Source organism: Aythya ferina (genome assembly GCF_964211825.1).
Source record: "Aythya ferina genome assembly, chromosome: 1".
NCBI classification, from domain to species: Eukaryota; Metazoa; Chordata; class Aves; order Anseriformes; family Anatidae; genus Aythya; species Aythya ferina.
Genome location: NC_140296.1, coordinates 1202501 through 1216391, shown reverse-complemented (window position 1 = coordinate 1216391; position 13891 = coordinate 1202501). Strand labels below are relative to the sequence as shown.

The following is a 13891-nucleotide window of genomic DNA, read 5'->3' as shown; positions in this document are numbered from 1 at the left end:
GAGTCCAGCACGTTTCATTTCCATTAGAGTTTGAAGAGCAAGCTCTTACTTTCATTAAAATTAAATAAGAAGACAGCACAAAACTGGTATCCCACCTGACCAAGTCACTAAGGACTTCTTTCAATGAAACCACTGATTCCTGCACTTGCTTGCAATGACTTGCTAAGAAAAGCTCACGTTAAGCGATATATGTACACACTACATATATATATAAAAAAGAAAAATCAAAGAAAAATCCCCAAAGAAAATCCCCAAACCTGTGGCCACACAGTGACAGCTTGTTCTCAGTTTATTCCTCCAGCAGACAGATTTCCATCTGCTGCCATGCTGCAGCAACTTCAGCTCCCCCAGGCCTCTGTGTCTCAAGTGCCCATTTTGTAGTTGTCTATTCCCCTAGCAAAAAGTCTCTGTACCTGTCATCTCTGTTTAAACAAGAGCGTCTTGGAAGTTGATCTTCACAAGCCCAATGATGCACTCCACTGAACACAGAAATTGCCATCCAGCTGGGCAAACCGCTATCTTGGTTTTAGTTGTCTGCCTCTTTTGACATGAGAAAAGAGCACAAAACCTCCAACATGTCCTTTTTGCAGAAAAGGAGATAGAGATGTGAACTGGTGCAAGGCGAGCGCTCACTTTTTCCCGCATTATTGCTTGCACTTTGCAGATGCTTGTCTTCTCTAAACGTTTATGCCTTTTTTCTCTTTAGAGTGTCTTCGCACTGTCTTCTCCAACAGGATTTTCTCTAGCAGTGCCTTGCGGCATACCACCAGTTGCACAAGTGGTATGATAACACCATAATCATCGCATGGGATTTTTTAAACTACACACAGCAGAGGATTCCCCACCACCTCCGTGAGCCAAGGATCACAGCTCCTCCTTGTGCAAACAGCAGCAAGCACCTTCACAAAGAGGAGCTGAGAAGCTCCCATGCTGCTGACAGAGCCATGGGAGACAGGCCCCTTTTCCAAATTTCGGCTTCTGTAACCTCACACCTCTTTCCAGCTTTGAGAAGGAGAGGGGAAGGCACCTTCCACCAGGCTTCCCAGTGGCTCAGCCCTTTGGGTGCTCCAGGGCAGAGCTTGCTACCAGACACCTAAATTTTAGAGCTTTTCCAAAGGGTTTAGGAAATGCTACACAGCTGGCTGCCTGCTTTGGGCCCCAGCATTGCTCTCGGTGGAGGTGTGGAGGAAACACCTCTTCCTTCCTTAGGAATAAATGCAGACAGCAGCAGGGTTTAAGCCAGCTCAATGCCATTCCTCACCCTTCTGCAGATGCCTCAATGGGAGCTAATGCCCCGAGCCCGGCAGGCTGCTGGGTGCTGAGCCTCAAGAGCAAGCACCGATTCTCCCTTTCTACCTTTGCTGCCCCCTGTTGTGTGCATGAATTTAGCATGGATATCACCAAAAAAAAGTTATTTTCATTAAGACAGGCTCGTAGCTGTGGGAATTGTTTCTCCTGGAGGCCTGCTGTGGGCACGGGGAGTTCCAGTGCTGGGACAAAAACACTGCAGGACCTCAAAGCTAAATGTGCATCACCGTCCCACCATGAGCTTTAGGGCAGAGAGGGCTGCTCCTCCAACAGCATTTCCACCACAGGGAGAACCCCCAGTGCTTTTCATGGGCGTTTGATAAGCGGAAATCCTCTCAACGCCTTCTGCAGGAACCTAACCTCCTCTTCTCCCAGCCAGCAACACAAAGGGGATTACAGAAAGCAGGAGGTATTTACCTTGATACTGAGAAATGGGTTCCTGCAGAGTGCTTTCCTGGGCCGATCCGGGTAGCTGCTCTTTGTAGCGGTGCTCGTCATTCTGTCAGGTCTGCTTTATCGGCCTGCCAAAAGAAATCATGCGGCACAATGCTAAGTGCTCTGTCTGAATCCGCCTTGCTCAGCACAGCAAAATCCTGTCGTGCTTTGCAAACACCCACGGAACAGGCACATGGTCATCGGAAGCAGTTATTAATTATTCCTGTTTTTCGTTTCTTTCCGCGCTTCACTTCTGCAAAGCAGCGGAGCAGCATGCAAAACACAAGCAGGCGAATCCCAAGAGCGCGCTAGAGGTTCAGAATTATCAATTGTTTCACTTCAAAGCAACAAAGCACAAACAGATTGAGTAACGAGAGCTGGGCCAGGATCCTGGTACTCATGAATCCCAGTGGTACCAGAGGGCAACTGGGGTTTGTGCTGTTTAACCATTATCCAGGCCAGTACTGATTAACATCATTATCAGTGACCTGGGTGAAGGGGCAGAGGGAGCCCTCAGCACGTTTACAAGTGACACAAAACTGGGGGAGAAGCTGACACAGCCTAGGGACGTGCTGGCCTCCTGAGGGATGTCATCGGGCTGGGGAAGGGGCTGCAGGAGCATCCAGACAGGCCTTGAATATCTCCAGAGAAGGAGACCCCACAACCTCCCTGGGCAGCCTGTCCCAGAGCTCCGTCACCCTCACTGGGAAGAAGTTCTTTCCCATGTTGGTGCAGAACTGCCTGGGCTCCATTTTGTGGCCATTGCCCCTTGTCCTGTCCCCACAGACCACAGAAAAGAGGTTGGCCAAATCCCACTGTCTTCCACACTTAAGATATTTGTGAGATGGGGAAGATGTTAAAACTTATCCGAATTACTATTGCAACATATATGGTAAAATATCCTAAATGATATGAGAACCTAAAAATATCCTAATTATAGGGATGTAGATGAGAACCTTGGGAGAAGCAGATGTAAAAAGAAGATATTGCTCAAGGCCAACGGATGAGGGAAGAATGAACAACTTGTTAGGGAAGAATGAACAACTTGTTGGCAGGAAACAAGGCAAAGATAAGCAAAAAAGGCCTAAATACTGTCCAACAGAAGGTCGAAGTCCAGAAAGGTAAAAAGTTTAACCTCCTCTTCCTCATTGCCTTCATCCTGAAAAACCCTTGCCCACGACCACCAGGCTACATCGGGGAGGTGCAGCCGAGAGGAATGAAGGGCAGGGAGTATGGAAATGAGTACTTGGAAGAGGTCCGCCTTTTCGGGGAAATTAATGAACTAGAGCTCATGTAATATATAACAGTATTCATGTATAAAATTGTGAGAGACGACCGGGCAGGTGCTCACCATTTTGAGGGAAGCTATTCCCAGTGCACCCGGTGCACCCCAATCAAGTACACCTACTTTACAACTCTATGGTTGTGGAATATTTTCTGTGTGTCATTTGTCCTCTGCAGGATAGCCTCGTTTTTCTTCTGGCATCACCACACACCCTGATCAACGATCCCAATTAGTAACTGAATCTCCAGACCTCCCCTGGAGCACCAATCCCACCGTGAGCACCAGCCACAAGGAGTGTCCTAGAGCCTTGGACACGATCTGGTTCCCACCACGCTCGTGTAAATCCCCTCAGCCTTCAGCTTCTTCCCATGGTAGTGCAGCTGCATAAACTCCATGGCATCTCCTCCTCATTCCATATTGCTCTTGATCCTCTCAGCTTTCTAGATGGGTTTGCAATAAACACACACATGACTGAAGAGATGGAAAGGAAAGGAAAGGAAAGGAAAGGAAAGGAAAGGAAAGGAAAGGAAAGGAAAGGAAAGGAAAGGAAAGGAAAGGAAAGGAAAGGAAAGGAAAGGAAAGGAAAGGAAAGGAAAGGAAAGGAAAGGAAAGGAAAGGAAAGGAAAGGAAAGGAAAGGAAAGGAAAGGAAAGGAAAGGAAAGGAAAGGAAAGGAAAGGAAAGGAAAGGAAAGGAAAGGAAAGGAAAGGAAAGGAAAGGAAAGGAAAGGAAAGGAAAGGAAAGGAAAGGAAAGGAAAGGAAAGGAAAGGAAGAATATGGGTGAGCCTTGTCTCAGCTCCTGAATGGTGCCGGAGCAGAGCTTGGCCAAGCGTGAGGGACCTGCCTGGACACGACTATCACAGCAAGGCAAGACCAGGCTCACCGATTGCAGCACAGCACTGGTCCACTGCCAAGCGTCCTCCTGGTCTCAAACTGGTTTCGTCTCCCTCTGCCTGCAGCAGGTGAGGTGCACCGAGGGGTGTGCAAGATCCCAGACAGCTCTAGAATCGCTGCTTTGCAGAACTGCCTTCCTGACAACAAGCTACAGACAGTCGTTTTTCTGCCTAAAAAGGGAGGGTTTGGGGGCGCCCCTATGGGCTTAGAGGCAGGAGGCACAGGCAGCTCCATCCCTCCATTTGGTGGCTCAGCTGGATTAAACCTCTCCTCCCCTTCCTCTCATTTTCACCCAGTGTTTTTGCATCACACCTGGGAGCATCCTTCCCACACTCACTTTCTGGCTGCACAACCACCTAAATTTAACTGCTCAAAGCAACACAAAGCCATGGGAATCCATCTCCCTCTCCCTACGCCGCTGACCTCCCTCCTTTCGGACCAGTTCCTAGACCCAGCTTCACCCTCCCCACTCATTGGAGTGAGTGATGTGCCGGAGGCTGATGTCTTTGTGGGGTTTTTAGTACCCAGACTTCCTGCTCAGGAAGCTGCATTGTTTGCAGGCATGTTAAACCCATTAGGCTTGGCCTTGTTGTTCAGTACACCCTAATAGATGTTTCCATCTCAGCGAGAGTGGCATCTGCAAGCTCTGCAGCAAATGGGGTGAAAGGCTTTACATTATTATTTTTTTTGTATAATTCTATTTTCCCCGACATGAGAAGCAAAGGAGCAGGTATCGTAACCTCAAACAAATTAACAAATGTACTGGTCGATGTAAATTCGAGCAAGGAGAAGCTGTCTTAATTGTAGTGCTTATACAGCCCTCAAATGCACTGCACAGGAGAGGTAAATTCAAGAGCGGGACCTGCATGCCACTGACTTACAAGCTCCTTGGCATCCTCTGCAAAAAGCAATCTCTGCCCTCAGCCCCATCTCAAGAGACGAGATATTGCTACAGCGAAATACAGGATGGGATCAATAAAGTAAATCTGATCATAAATTAAAGCATCCGTGAAAAGCTCCCCCAAACCCCTGGGGAGTTAAGCAGTGCAGGAGCAAAAGCACCCGCCTGTCTCCGGACCACGGCGTCCAATATTGCCTGTCTGACGGAGCAGCACGGTGATGAATTATTTAGAGCCTCTGAGTTTGCTGCTGGAACCTCCCGAAAGCTCAAGGGCGACACAGCAGGATGAAACGGGGTGCCAGGGTGGCAAAGATGAGCCCAGATTTCCAGCAATGGGCACAAATTCCCTGATTACCTCAATGTCTTTGCAAGTCCATGTTGCCAAAGATCCACTCCGATCTACCTGCAAAGATGGGATCCTGTGGTCTGTAGAAGTATTTTGGCAGATGCACAGCCAAGTCTGACTCCATCCCACCGTGCACACCTTCATCTCACCTTCAGCAAGGTGTCCTGCTAGCATTTCCCTATTCCCTTGCAGCGTGTGCTGCCTATTAAACACAGTGAGCCACTGAGACCCCCAAGGGGAAGGAGGCCTGAAATGCTGTAAAGTTGACAAGCCATTCAAAATGAGAAAAAAGCTATTGCATTTAGAAACTGTTTGCCAATAACGACTCTCTAAGAATAAAGTGAAACAGAAAAAAAAAAACTTTTATCTCCAAAGGGCAACAACCAGTCCAAAGACGAAGGCAGATAAGACAACTGAAAGCCCAAACTGCTGATAGCAGCGTGCTGTGATCCTGCAGGTGGGGGTGGCAGGGGAGGGAGCAGGGAAGGGACAGCAAACACCAGAAGACAAACCCACGTCAGAGCGAGGAGAGGGGAAAGCAGAAAGGGCAAAACCCAGCGGGTTCCAAGCATGCTCCAGGGGCCAGGAAGAGGATGCACAGCCAGGAATTGTTATTTCTGCCCTGCTCCAGGTAGCCCTACTCATAACCATGGGGTTCTGCACGGGGTGGTGGGCAACACAATTGGAAATGGTGAGAAAAAGCAAATCCCAGAGTGCCACCCCGTGATTTTGCAGGGGCTGACTCAAAGGCTCTCCCAGAGCAGCCGTGGCACAAGACTGGGACCAGCTCCCAGAGAGCTGCTCCAATCTGCAAGCCTCAGTTTCCCCAAGAACAAGCCAGGGAACTGATGCCACCTGCCTCCACACAGTGCTTTGGGTCCCCAGCTTGCCTGCAGCCTCTGTGCTTGGTTTTGATGGTGATGGGAGCAGGGACGGCTCCGGTGCAGCTGCGGGGGGTGAGTAAGAGCCTTCCCAGAAAATCATTTTGCAAGGCCTTTTTGCAAGCACCCGTGCCGTGTCCTCAGCATTGCAATGAAGGAAACAGCCCCGGGTCTGCTGGAGGAGGCTCTGGCAGATGCTGCGCATGCAGAACAGCAGAGCCATTTACAAACACATCCCACCTATCTCAGTTAGTTATCCCGGAGCGATCGGGCTGTGCTTGCACAACAAGCTGTGTTTATGTGGTGAGCTTAAGGAGTGTCACGTAATGCTGTCGGCGAGCAGGGGATGCTGTCTGGAGGCTGTCCGAAGGAGCTGTGCCTGTGCCTGCAGCCCCTGCACACGTTTGCACCCCCAGCACACTGTAGAGCTGCTGTCTCAGCCCAGCGAGGTATTTATTGCACCAAAGGCTGCTCCGTTGGAGCTCTCAGTGGCACATTTCCCCTTTTCTCCCCCAAATCACAAGAGTGTGCAACCCATTTTCCAGGGAGATTAAGCCACTGCAAGGACCCAGGGTGACAGCAGAGGACCTGTCACCACAGGCGACATTGCTGGCCCTTGCACGAAGACCTTCAAGCCAGCGCTGTGCCCTGACGAAGCAGAAAATTGCTTCCTCATACGCCTGCAAGTAGACTCGCCAGCAATTTGCTCCTTCCATAAAGCATGCAGGGACTTTCCGTGCTCAGCAGCAGGGCTCAGGAGCCCAGCGAGGTGCAAGCGTGAGCAGGTCTGATGGGCAGATCCATCAGCTGATACTCTTCCAGCTTTGGATGAAGGGTTTGTCCTCAGAACCCACAAAATTGCCATTCATTACAGCCTTGCTTGCCCAACACCTCATCAGCAGCCCCAGGGACCTGCAGAGGGGTTGTGGAGCCTGCCTGGAGATCTGCTGGAGTTTCCCTGATGGAGATCTTCAAAAGCCAGCGTGGCTCCGGGTGTCCCTTCTCAAGAAGGGCGTTGGACCAGATGGAGCCAGAGGAGCCTCCAACCTCAAGCACTGGGATCCTGGGTTAGAGCAGGGGCTGTGGTTTGGGGAATAAGCTCCATCTGTACCAAGCTTCCTTAGATTATCTCATAGACCTCTGAAACATAGCTTAAGATGTTCCCTCTACCCCCAAACTATCCTTTTTTTTGACACCTGGGCAGCAGAAGTACCCCCAAACATCCCAAACACGACCGATTTCTCTAGGAATTGCACAATGATCCTGGCTGTGATAGCAGGGGACAAGGTCTGTGGCACCCCAGTCACGTCCTGCTCCCGAGGACATAACCCCGTCCCGATGCCTTTATTCATAGCAGCACAGCTCTTGTTAGCTGAACGAGGGACAGCAAGCACAGGGCTCGGCAGAGCTTCAATAATAATGGCAAATGTAACACAGCAAATTAAAGCCCAGCGGGGAGACCAAATGCCAGCAAATATCCCGTTATTTGTCTTCTTCCTGCTGAATTTCTACACAATTTACATTCAACAGCGGTAAAACACGAACGGTGTCAGCGTGCTTGTGAGTGTGCCCATGCTGGAGAGGAAATAGTTTAGAAAATGTGGGTGGGAAGATGCTTTATAACAGAGCAGAAGGAAAAGGCGTTGTGTACACATCATCCCCTCCTTGGAACAAGAGCGAGGGAGGAAACAGATGCGTGGCTGCGCCCCAAAGCTGCATCCATCTTGCACCACCGAGCTAAAAGAAAGTGAAAATGAGATCAGCCCGGCCCAGTGATTCTTTGTAATGGGATGTGTCAGGGATGACACATGGCAGGGAGCACCCGAGAAGCAAAGTAAAAGGAAACATGTTGCTAAGAAGTACAGGATTTAGAAGAACAAACAGAAAATCTGTGCTGAAAGCTGAGACATGACCAGGGGTGCTGAGGGACCAGGTGGGCTCTTGAGCCCCAGCCCCTTCTGATGTGCACATGGGGTCCCCAGGTTTGTGACGAGGGGATGCTGGAGCCTTTTTGGAGGCTCCTCAGCTGCCCCAGCACTGCAAGGCGTGGGGAAGGGCTTGGAGCTCTCCTGGTGGTACCGAAATGGAGATGGGGACGAGATTTTTGTGGTTGTGATCACCACCGTCACAACCTCGGGACCGGGAGAGCTCCCGGTGCATGGGCTGGGGTGGAATCATCACCTGCCAGAGGGGGAAGGCACCGCAGAGCAAAGGGAAGGGGACGCAGAGAATGCAGCAGGAGAGGGGAGACTTTGAGATCTCCAATCTCAGCAAATCACATCAGCAACGAGGCCACGTGCAGTCAGAACCATCCCTCGCAGGGTTTCATTTTCAAGGGAGCTGGAGGCTCTGGGTCAGCACCCTGCAGCCCGCCTGCTGCCACCACGCTCCTGCTGCTTCCCAAGATCTGTTCCGTGCAAAAAAACAAAGCCTCGCTGAGCCTCGCCGCAGCTCCTGCCCTTGCTTCTTGCAACCGCCAGCCACGTGAACTCTGCATTTGTTTGTGCTGGCAGTTTTACTGGGGTGAGGGCAGTTCAGCTCAAGGACACACAATGCAACCACCACACGGGGCTTTGCATGGTTAACTTGTTCCCTGGAAGGTTTTAGGCAGCATGTTGGATAATCGATCCTCTCATCTGGATCGTGCCAGACACCAAAGGTGCTTTGCAATCCCTTGCAGGGAGACAAACAGACATGGGGTGTACCACAGCACGGTGATGCCTTGCGTCCTGGCGGGGGATTTTCTATTTTAACACCACCTCCTGTGTGCTTAGCGAGGAAACACACCCTCCTCCAAGCAGCTGGAGACCCGAGGGTAGGAGGAAAGACAAGGAGGGAGGTGTGAAAAGCCTTTCCCACCCGGGAGCTGCCTTTCCTTCTGCAAACACAGCGCCCGAGTCTGCAGAGAAACACCTGCCAACGCAACAGCAGGCTGGAGGAAGGTGATCCCAAGCCAGAGTTTTCCAAATTTGGGCTTTTTAAACCATTTATGTATTTCTGTTATTTCCCCTGTGCTTCGCTGAGGCTTGGGCAGGAGGAAAGACTGAGAAAAAGGATGAAGTTTTGCTGAGCATTTACTTCTGAAGAGCTGAGTATTTCTATTTCCAAGCAGCATCTGGAGGAAATGCGTGAAAACGAAAAAAAAGCCGGCATCCAGAGGGGCTCTGGATCTGCCAGATGCAGACATGTTCCGATGAGAAAACTCGGCTTTTCAAAGGGGAAGCTGCTGCAGAAGAAAAAAGCTGGAGGTGCTGCAAAACCTCACACCTCATGAGCATGAGCAAAGGTTCCCTGGAGCAGTCTTCCATGAGCAATCCAGATGTTGCCTGTTGTATTGTCTATAATTCCTAAAAGTGACCCCAAATTGTCCATCGTTGGTTGTGGATTTGAAGCCCAATGCTGAGCTGCACGAGGAGCACCTGCACACCAGCTCACTTGTTTCCTACCCCCTGGCTTAGCATGTTCAAGAAAAACTCATTTTTCCTTCCAGGTGGTCCCATTTTTCATGGATTAGCCACCAAAGCAAACCCAGATTTTGGGGGAGATTGCATTAAGAGTGGTGTAGAGGGAATGGCACCCACATGCCAGAGGGATTCATCAGGGGGTAGGCGCAGGGAAATGCTGCTAGAAGAAGAACAGGGAAGTGAGAGTGGAGCTTAGGAGAAGTGAGAAATGTCCTTAGCCAGCAAAAGACAGGCTGAGAGGAGCTGCTTATAAATACCCAGGAGGAAACACCGTGGGTGGGGAACTGGGGATATCACGGGGCAATGATGGGACAAGGAGCAAGGGTTGGAGCAAGGCAGGGTTGGTGGCGAGGGCAGCCCCAGCCCGGTGCAGCAACTGAGTGCTAGAACCAGCCAGGGAAAGAGGAAAAAAAACAAATATTTTGGGCAAACTCAGGCAGCAGAGCTCCTCTGGTCTCAGGTGGTGCGAGGAGAGGTTTGGACTGAGCATTTGGAAGAATTTCTTCATGGAGAGGGTGGTGGAGCACAGGAGCAGGGGGGTGGTGGAGTCCCCATCCCCAGGGGCATTTCAGAGATATGAGGATGTGGCCCTGAGGGACACAATTTGGTGATGGGACTCCATGGGTCAGCTTGATGGTTGGGCTTGGTGACCTTGAAGGTCTTTCCAAATCTGATTTCATGGTTCCATAAGTGCTGGGAGCATTGCCCAAGAGAAAAAAGCTCAGCCTGAAGTCGAGTGCCTGGATGTGCCCAAAGGGTCCAAGAGGGCTCCTCACACCAGAGCAGCCTCTACAGCAGCTTGAGGCCACATCTCAGCTTGGCTGCCTCCAGGACACAGGTTTTCAGCTCAAATTTTTCTCCTCTGTGGGTCGTTCATGGCTGGTCAGGAGCCAAGCACCATCACGGGTAGGGCTGCAGTGTCTGAATCACGATTCAAGCCAGAAATTCCCTGCTCTGCAGCACTCTAACACCACGTCTGCATCGGCTGGATGGTTGCTCTCGAAGAGTTGTGGTCAGCAGCTCAATGTCCAGGTGGAGATCAGCAATGAGTGGTGTTCCTCTTGGGTCAGTACTGGCACCGGTGCTGCTTGACATTCTATGATTTCATTCTCAAAATTAGCATTTTTCGAAGACTGGAGGTTAATGACAGGTCCCGAGGTGGGTCATGAGGCTCCCCAGCCACCCCTCGAGTCTACTTTTAGCGAGTTAATGGCTCAGGAAACCAAGAATTTGATCTGTGGGTGGCTCAGGATGTGGCACATGCAGCAGGTGCAGGATGCAACCAGGACGTGCTGCCAAATTGCAGCGAGAGCAGCACGGTGCAGACCCTGGTGCAGCACCAGGGAGGCACCGGGACAAAAGCAGGGAATTTGGGCTCCAGTTTTGGCCCAAGCAGGATCCCAGAGATCCCTGGATGATGCAGAAGAGGCAGCACACCCCACATCCCAGCACGGCTGGGTTGGGAATGCTAAGGGGAGCCAGGACGAGGTGTTTCAGAGCCAGGGAACGAAAAGCGAGAAAAATGGAAGAGCAGGAGAAAATGGGAAACAGGAAAAATTAGAGCACGTTACGAAACAACTAAATCACACCCAATAAAGCCAGGAGGATGGGAAACAGGAGGGCTTTCACAACCAGCTTAGTGCCAGCGGTTTCCCTTTCAGCCCTTCGCCAGCTTTTGGAGCAAACGGTCCAAAGCAGAGCAGGGTTTTGTGTGTGCCTCTGCAAACAGGGCTGCACAGACGCGTTTCAGGGAACAGCAAAGCAGGAGGATGCCACAAGTGGACCCGAAGTGTGGGCACAGCAGGGGAAGATGTTTCTTCTCCTGCTTTTTCACCTTTCTGATGTCTTCCATCCAAGCACAGGACGCCATAGATCAGTGCAGGGCAGAGAGTGGGGAAAAAAAATAATAAAAAACACGTGGTCATGAAATTTCTGCAGACAGCTGATAAAAAGCCCTTGGGAGCAGATCGATATGGCTTGGACCAGGGGTAAGAAATCATATCCTGATGGGAGCTCAGATAAAGGATGCTCCATCGCCTGCTGGAGAGGTACCAGCTGCGTGGCACTGCCTCAGATGGATGCTCCAGGAGGTTATCACACACGGCTGGTGGGATGAAATATAGACCTGGATTCTGATAAGCTCCCGAAGCAGCTCAGCCCTGGCCTCTTTGTATTGCTGGGTAGCCTGGGTGCTGCCCAGCTGCTCACAACCAGCCCTGAGCATCTCTCTCTGTCCTATTTATCCTTGTCCTTTGATTTACTCCAACGTCCTTGACTGTTATTTCCCTTCTCGCCATGGACCTGGAGCACTAAGAGCTTTGCTCACTGGAGGAAGCCCACGGTGCTGCTTCCTGAGAGCTGCCTCGGACACACCAGGTGTGATGGTAAAAGCGACGTGCCCTTCCCCAAAAGCACCCAGAGGGATTCCAGGGTTCATCCTCAAGGTGTTTCACGTGCTTTTTGAGCAAAGACAAACCAGCCGAGCACGGGAGGGACAACAGGTTTTACAGCTTCCGTGGCTGGACAGAGATAAGGGCTGAAACCACGGAGGAAATTCCAGCTGGAAGCTGGCAGAAGGAGCAAACACTGGCACGAACAGCGGGGCTGCACAAAGCACTGTGTCTTCTCCCAGCATTTTGGGTTTTCAAGGAGGATGGGCTGGTGCTAGAGCTGGGAACCAGGATGCTCCGAGGCTTTAAGGGACCGCACAAACCACCTCCACCATTTGCAAGCCCACAAGAAAAAGCGTATTTCACCCACAAAAAAAGCAAGTTTCACCCCAGAAGCATTTCACTCAAGAAGCATGTTTCACCGCAGAGCAGTTCAGCAAGGATCCAGCTGGGACCCCGTGCCCACAGGGCTTTCCCCAGGCACCTCTCACGAGCCAAAATTGCCCATCACAAGCAGCAGGGATGCAGCCAGTGCCCCGTTTGCAGGCACCCAGCCCTGCAGAGCTGCACCAACGCTTCCACCCTGCCCTGCACCTTCCCCCCTGCCTGCCACCCCTTCCCTCTGGGGGTCCCATCAGCTTTCTGCAAGCGGTGATCCATCCTCCTTGAATTGGTGCAGAGCGGTTCCTCTCCCGAGAAATGCCCAACCTGAGAAGCTCCAGGCTGGGCAAGGTCCCCAAGTGCCACCGCCACTGTCACCAGATCTCGGGGATCCAGGGCTGCCCAGCAGTGCTCCCCCAAAACCAGCCAGGACAGGGGGTGAGAGGAGGTGTTCCCATAACCACCGGAGCAAAGCTGCAAGAGAAAGGAGCCCTGGCAGCACAGGGGACAGGGAAAATCCCTGGAAAGTGAGAAATAAGTGAAAGACTTAGGGACAAGGAAAGCGCAAAGTGGAGCTGCTTTACTGGAAAAAGAGGCTCAAATAAGTGGGAGCAGAGAGGGAGCAAAAAAAAATAATGTGCAGAAAGCCCTTGGAGAACTGGCAATGCAAAACATTTGCAATCACTCCTTTTTTTCCCCTTTTCCCCCTTTCTTTCTTTCTTTCTTTCTTTCTTTCTTTCTTTCTTTCTTTCTTTCTTTCTTTCTTTCTTTCTTTCTTTCTTTCTTTCTCTCTCTCTCTCTCTCTCTCTCTCTCTTCTTTCTCTCTCTCTTTCTCTCTCTCTCTTTCTTTCTTTCTCTTTCTCTTTCTCTCTCTCTCTTTCTTTCTTTCTCTCTTTCTCTCTCTCTTTCTTTCTCTCTCTTTCTTTCTTTTTTTCTTTCTTTCTTTTTCTTTCTTTCTTTCTTTCTTTCTTTCTTTCTTTCTTTCTTTCTTTCTTTCTTTCTTTCTTTCTTTCTTTCTTTCTTTCTCTCTTTCTCTCTTTCTCTCTTTCTCTCTCTCTCTCTCTCTCTTTCTTTCTTTCTTTTCTTCTCTTTAACTTTTTTTTTTTTTTTTTTAATCCCACCAGACAAACCCAGCCCAGGAACCGAGCAGGTTCAAGGAGCCGTGCGAAAGAAGGCAGCGAAGAAAGCAGCAGCGTGAGGAACTTCGCAGCCTCCAACCTGCGAGGCGCGGGGCAGGCGCAAGAAGAGCCCGGCCACCGCTGCCATACTCACAGTTGTAGGATTCGCCCTGTCCCCGTGTCCCCGTGTCCCCGTGTCCCGTCCCGCTGGGCTGGGAGCAAAAGTTTTCCTCTGGCAGCAGCTTCCCCGGCCATTGGGTGCTTTTACTTCCCAGCCCGGAGGTGGGGATGGGTGTGCGGAGGTGGGGCTTGGGCTCTGTCTCAAAAGCCGGAGCACATTTTAACCCAAACTTTTGCAATCGTCTCCTTCGGTAGGATTTTATTTTCCTTTCCTGCAATCCGAGCGATTACAGAGCCGCCGATGTGGTTTGCTGATGCAGGGCTTTGCAAACTCTTCATGGTCACGGTGCAAGCTGGGTTTGCCTTTTTT

The 13891-nt window shown here is 50.8% G+C and overlaps 1 protein-coding gene across 1 annotated transcript in view; it reads right to left on the bottom strand.

Annotated features, from left to right (window-relative positions):
- The window catches only part of SLCO2B1 (solute carrier organic anion transporter family member 2B1), a 50407-nt gene extending 36663 nt beyond the window's left edge, over positions 1-13744 (bottom strand). The window contains exons 1-2 of the mRNA XM_084494247.1: positions 13556-13744; positions 1726-1829 (exon numbers count right to left, since the gene is read on the bottom strand). Of these exons, the coding sequence (XP_084350373.1) occupies positions 1726-1806 (81 nt within the window). The 5' untranslated portion in view covers positions 1807-1829; positions 13556-13744. The remainder of the gene's footprint in view (positions 1-1725; positions 1830-13555) is intronic.
- Positions 13745-13891: the final 147 nt, after the last annotated feature.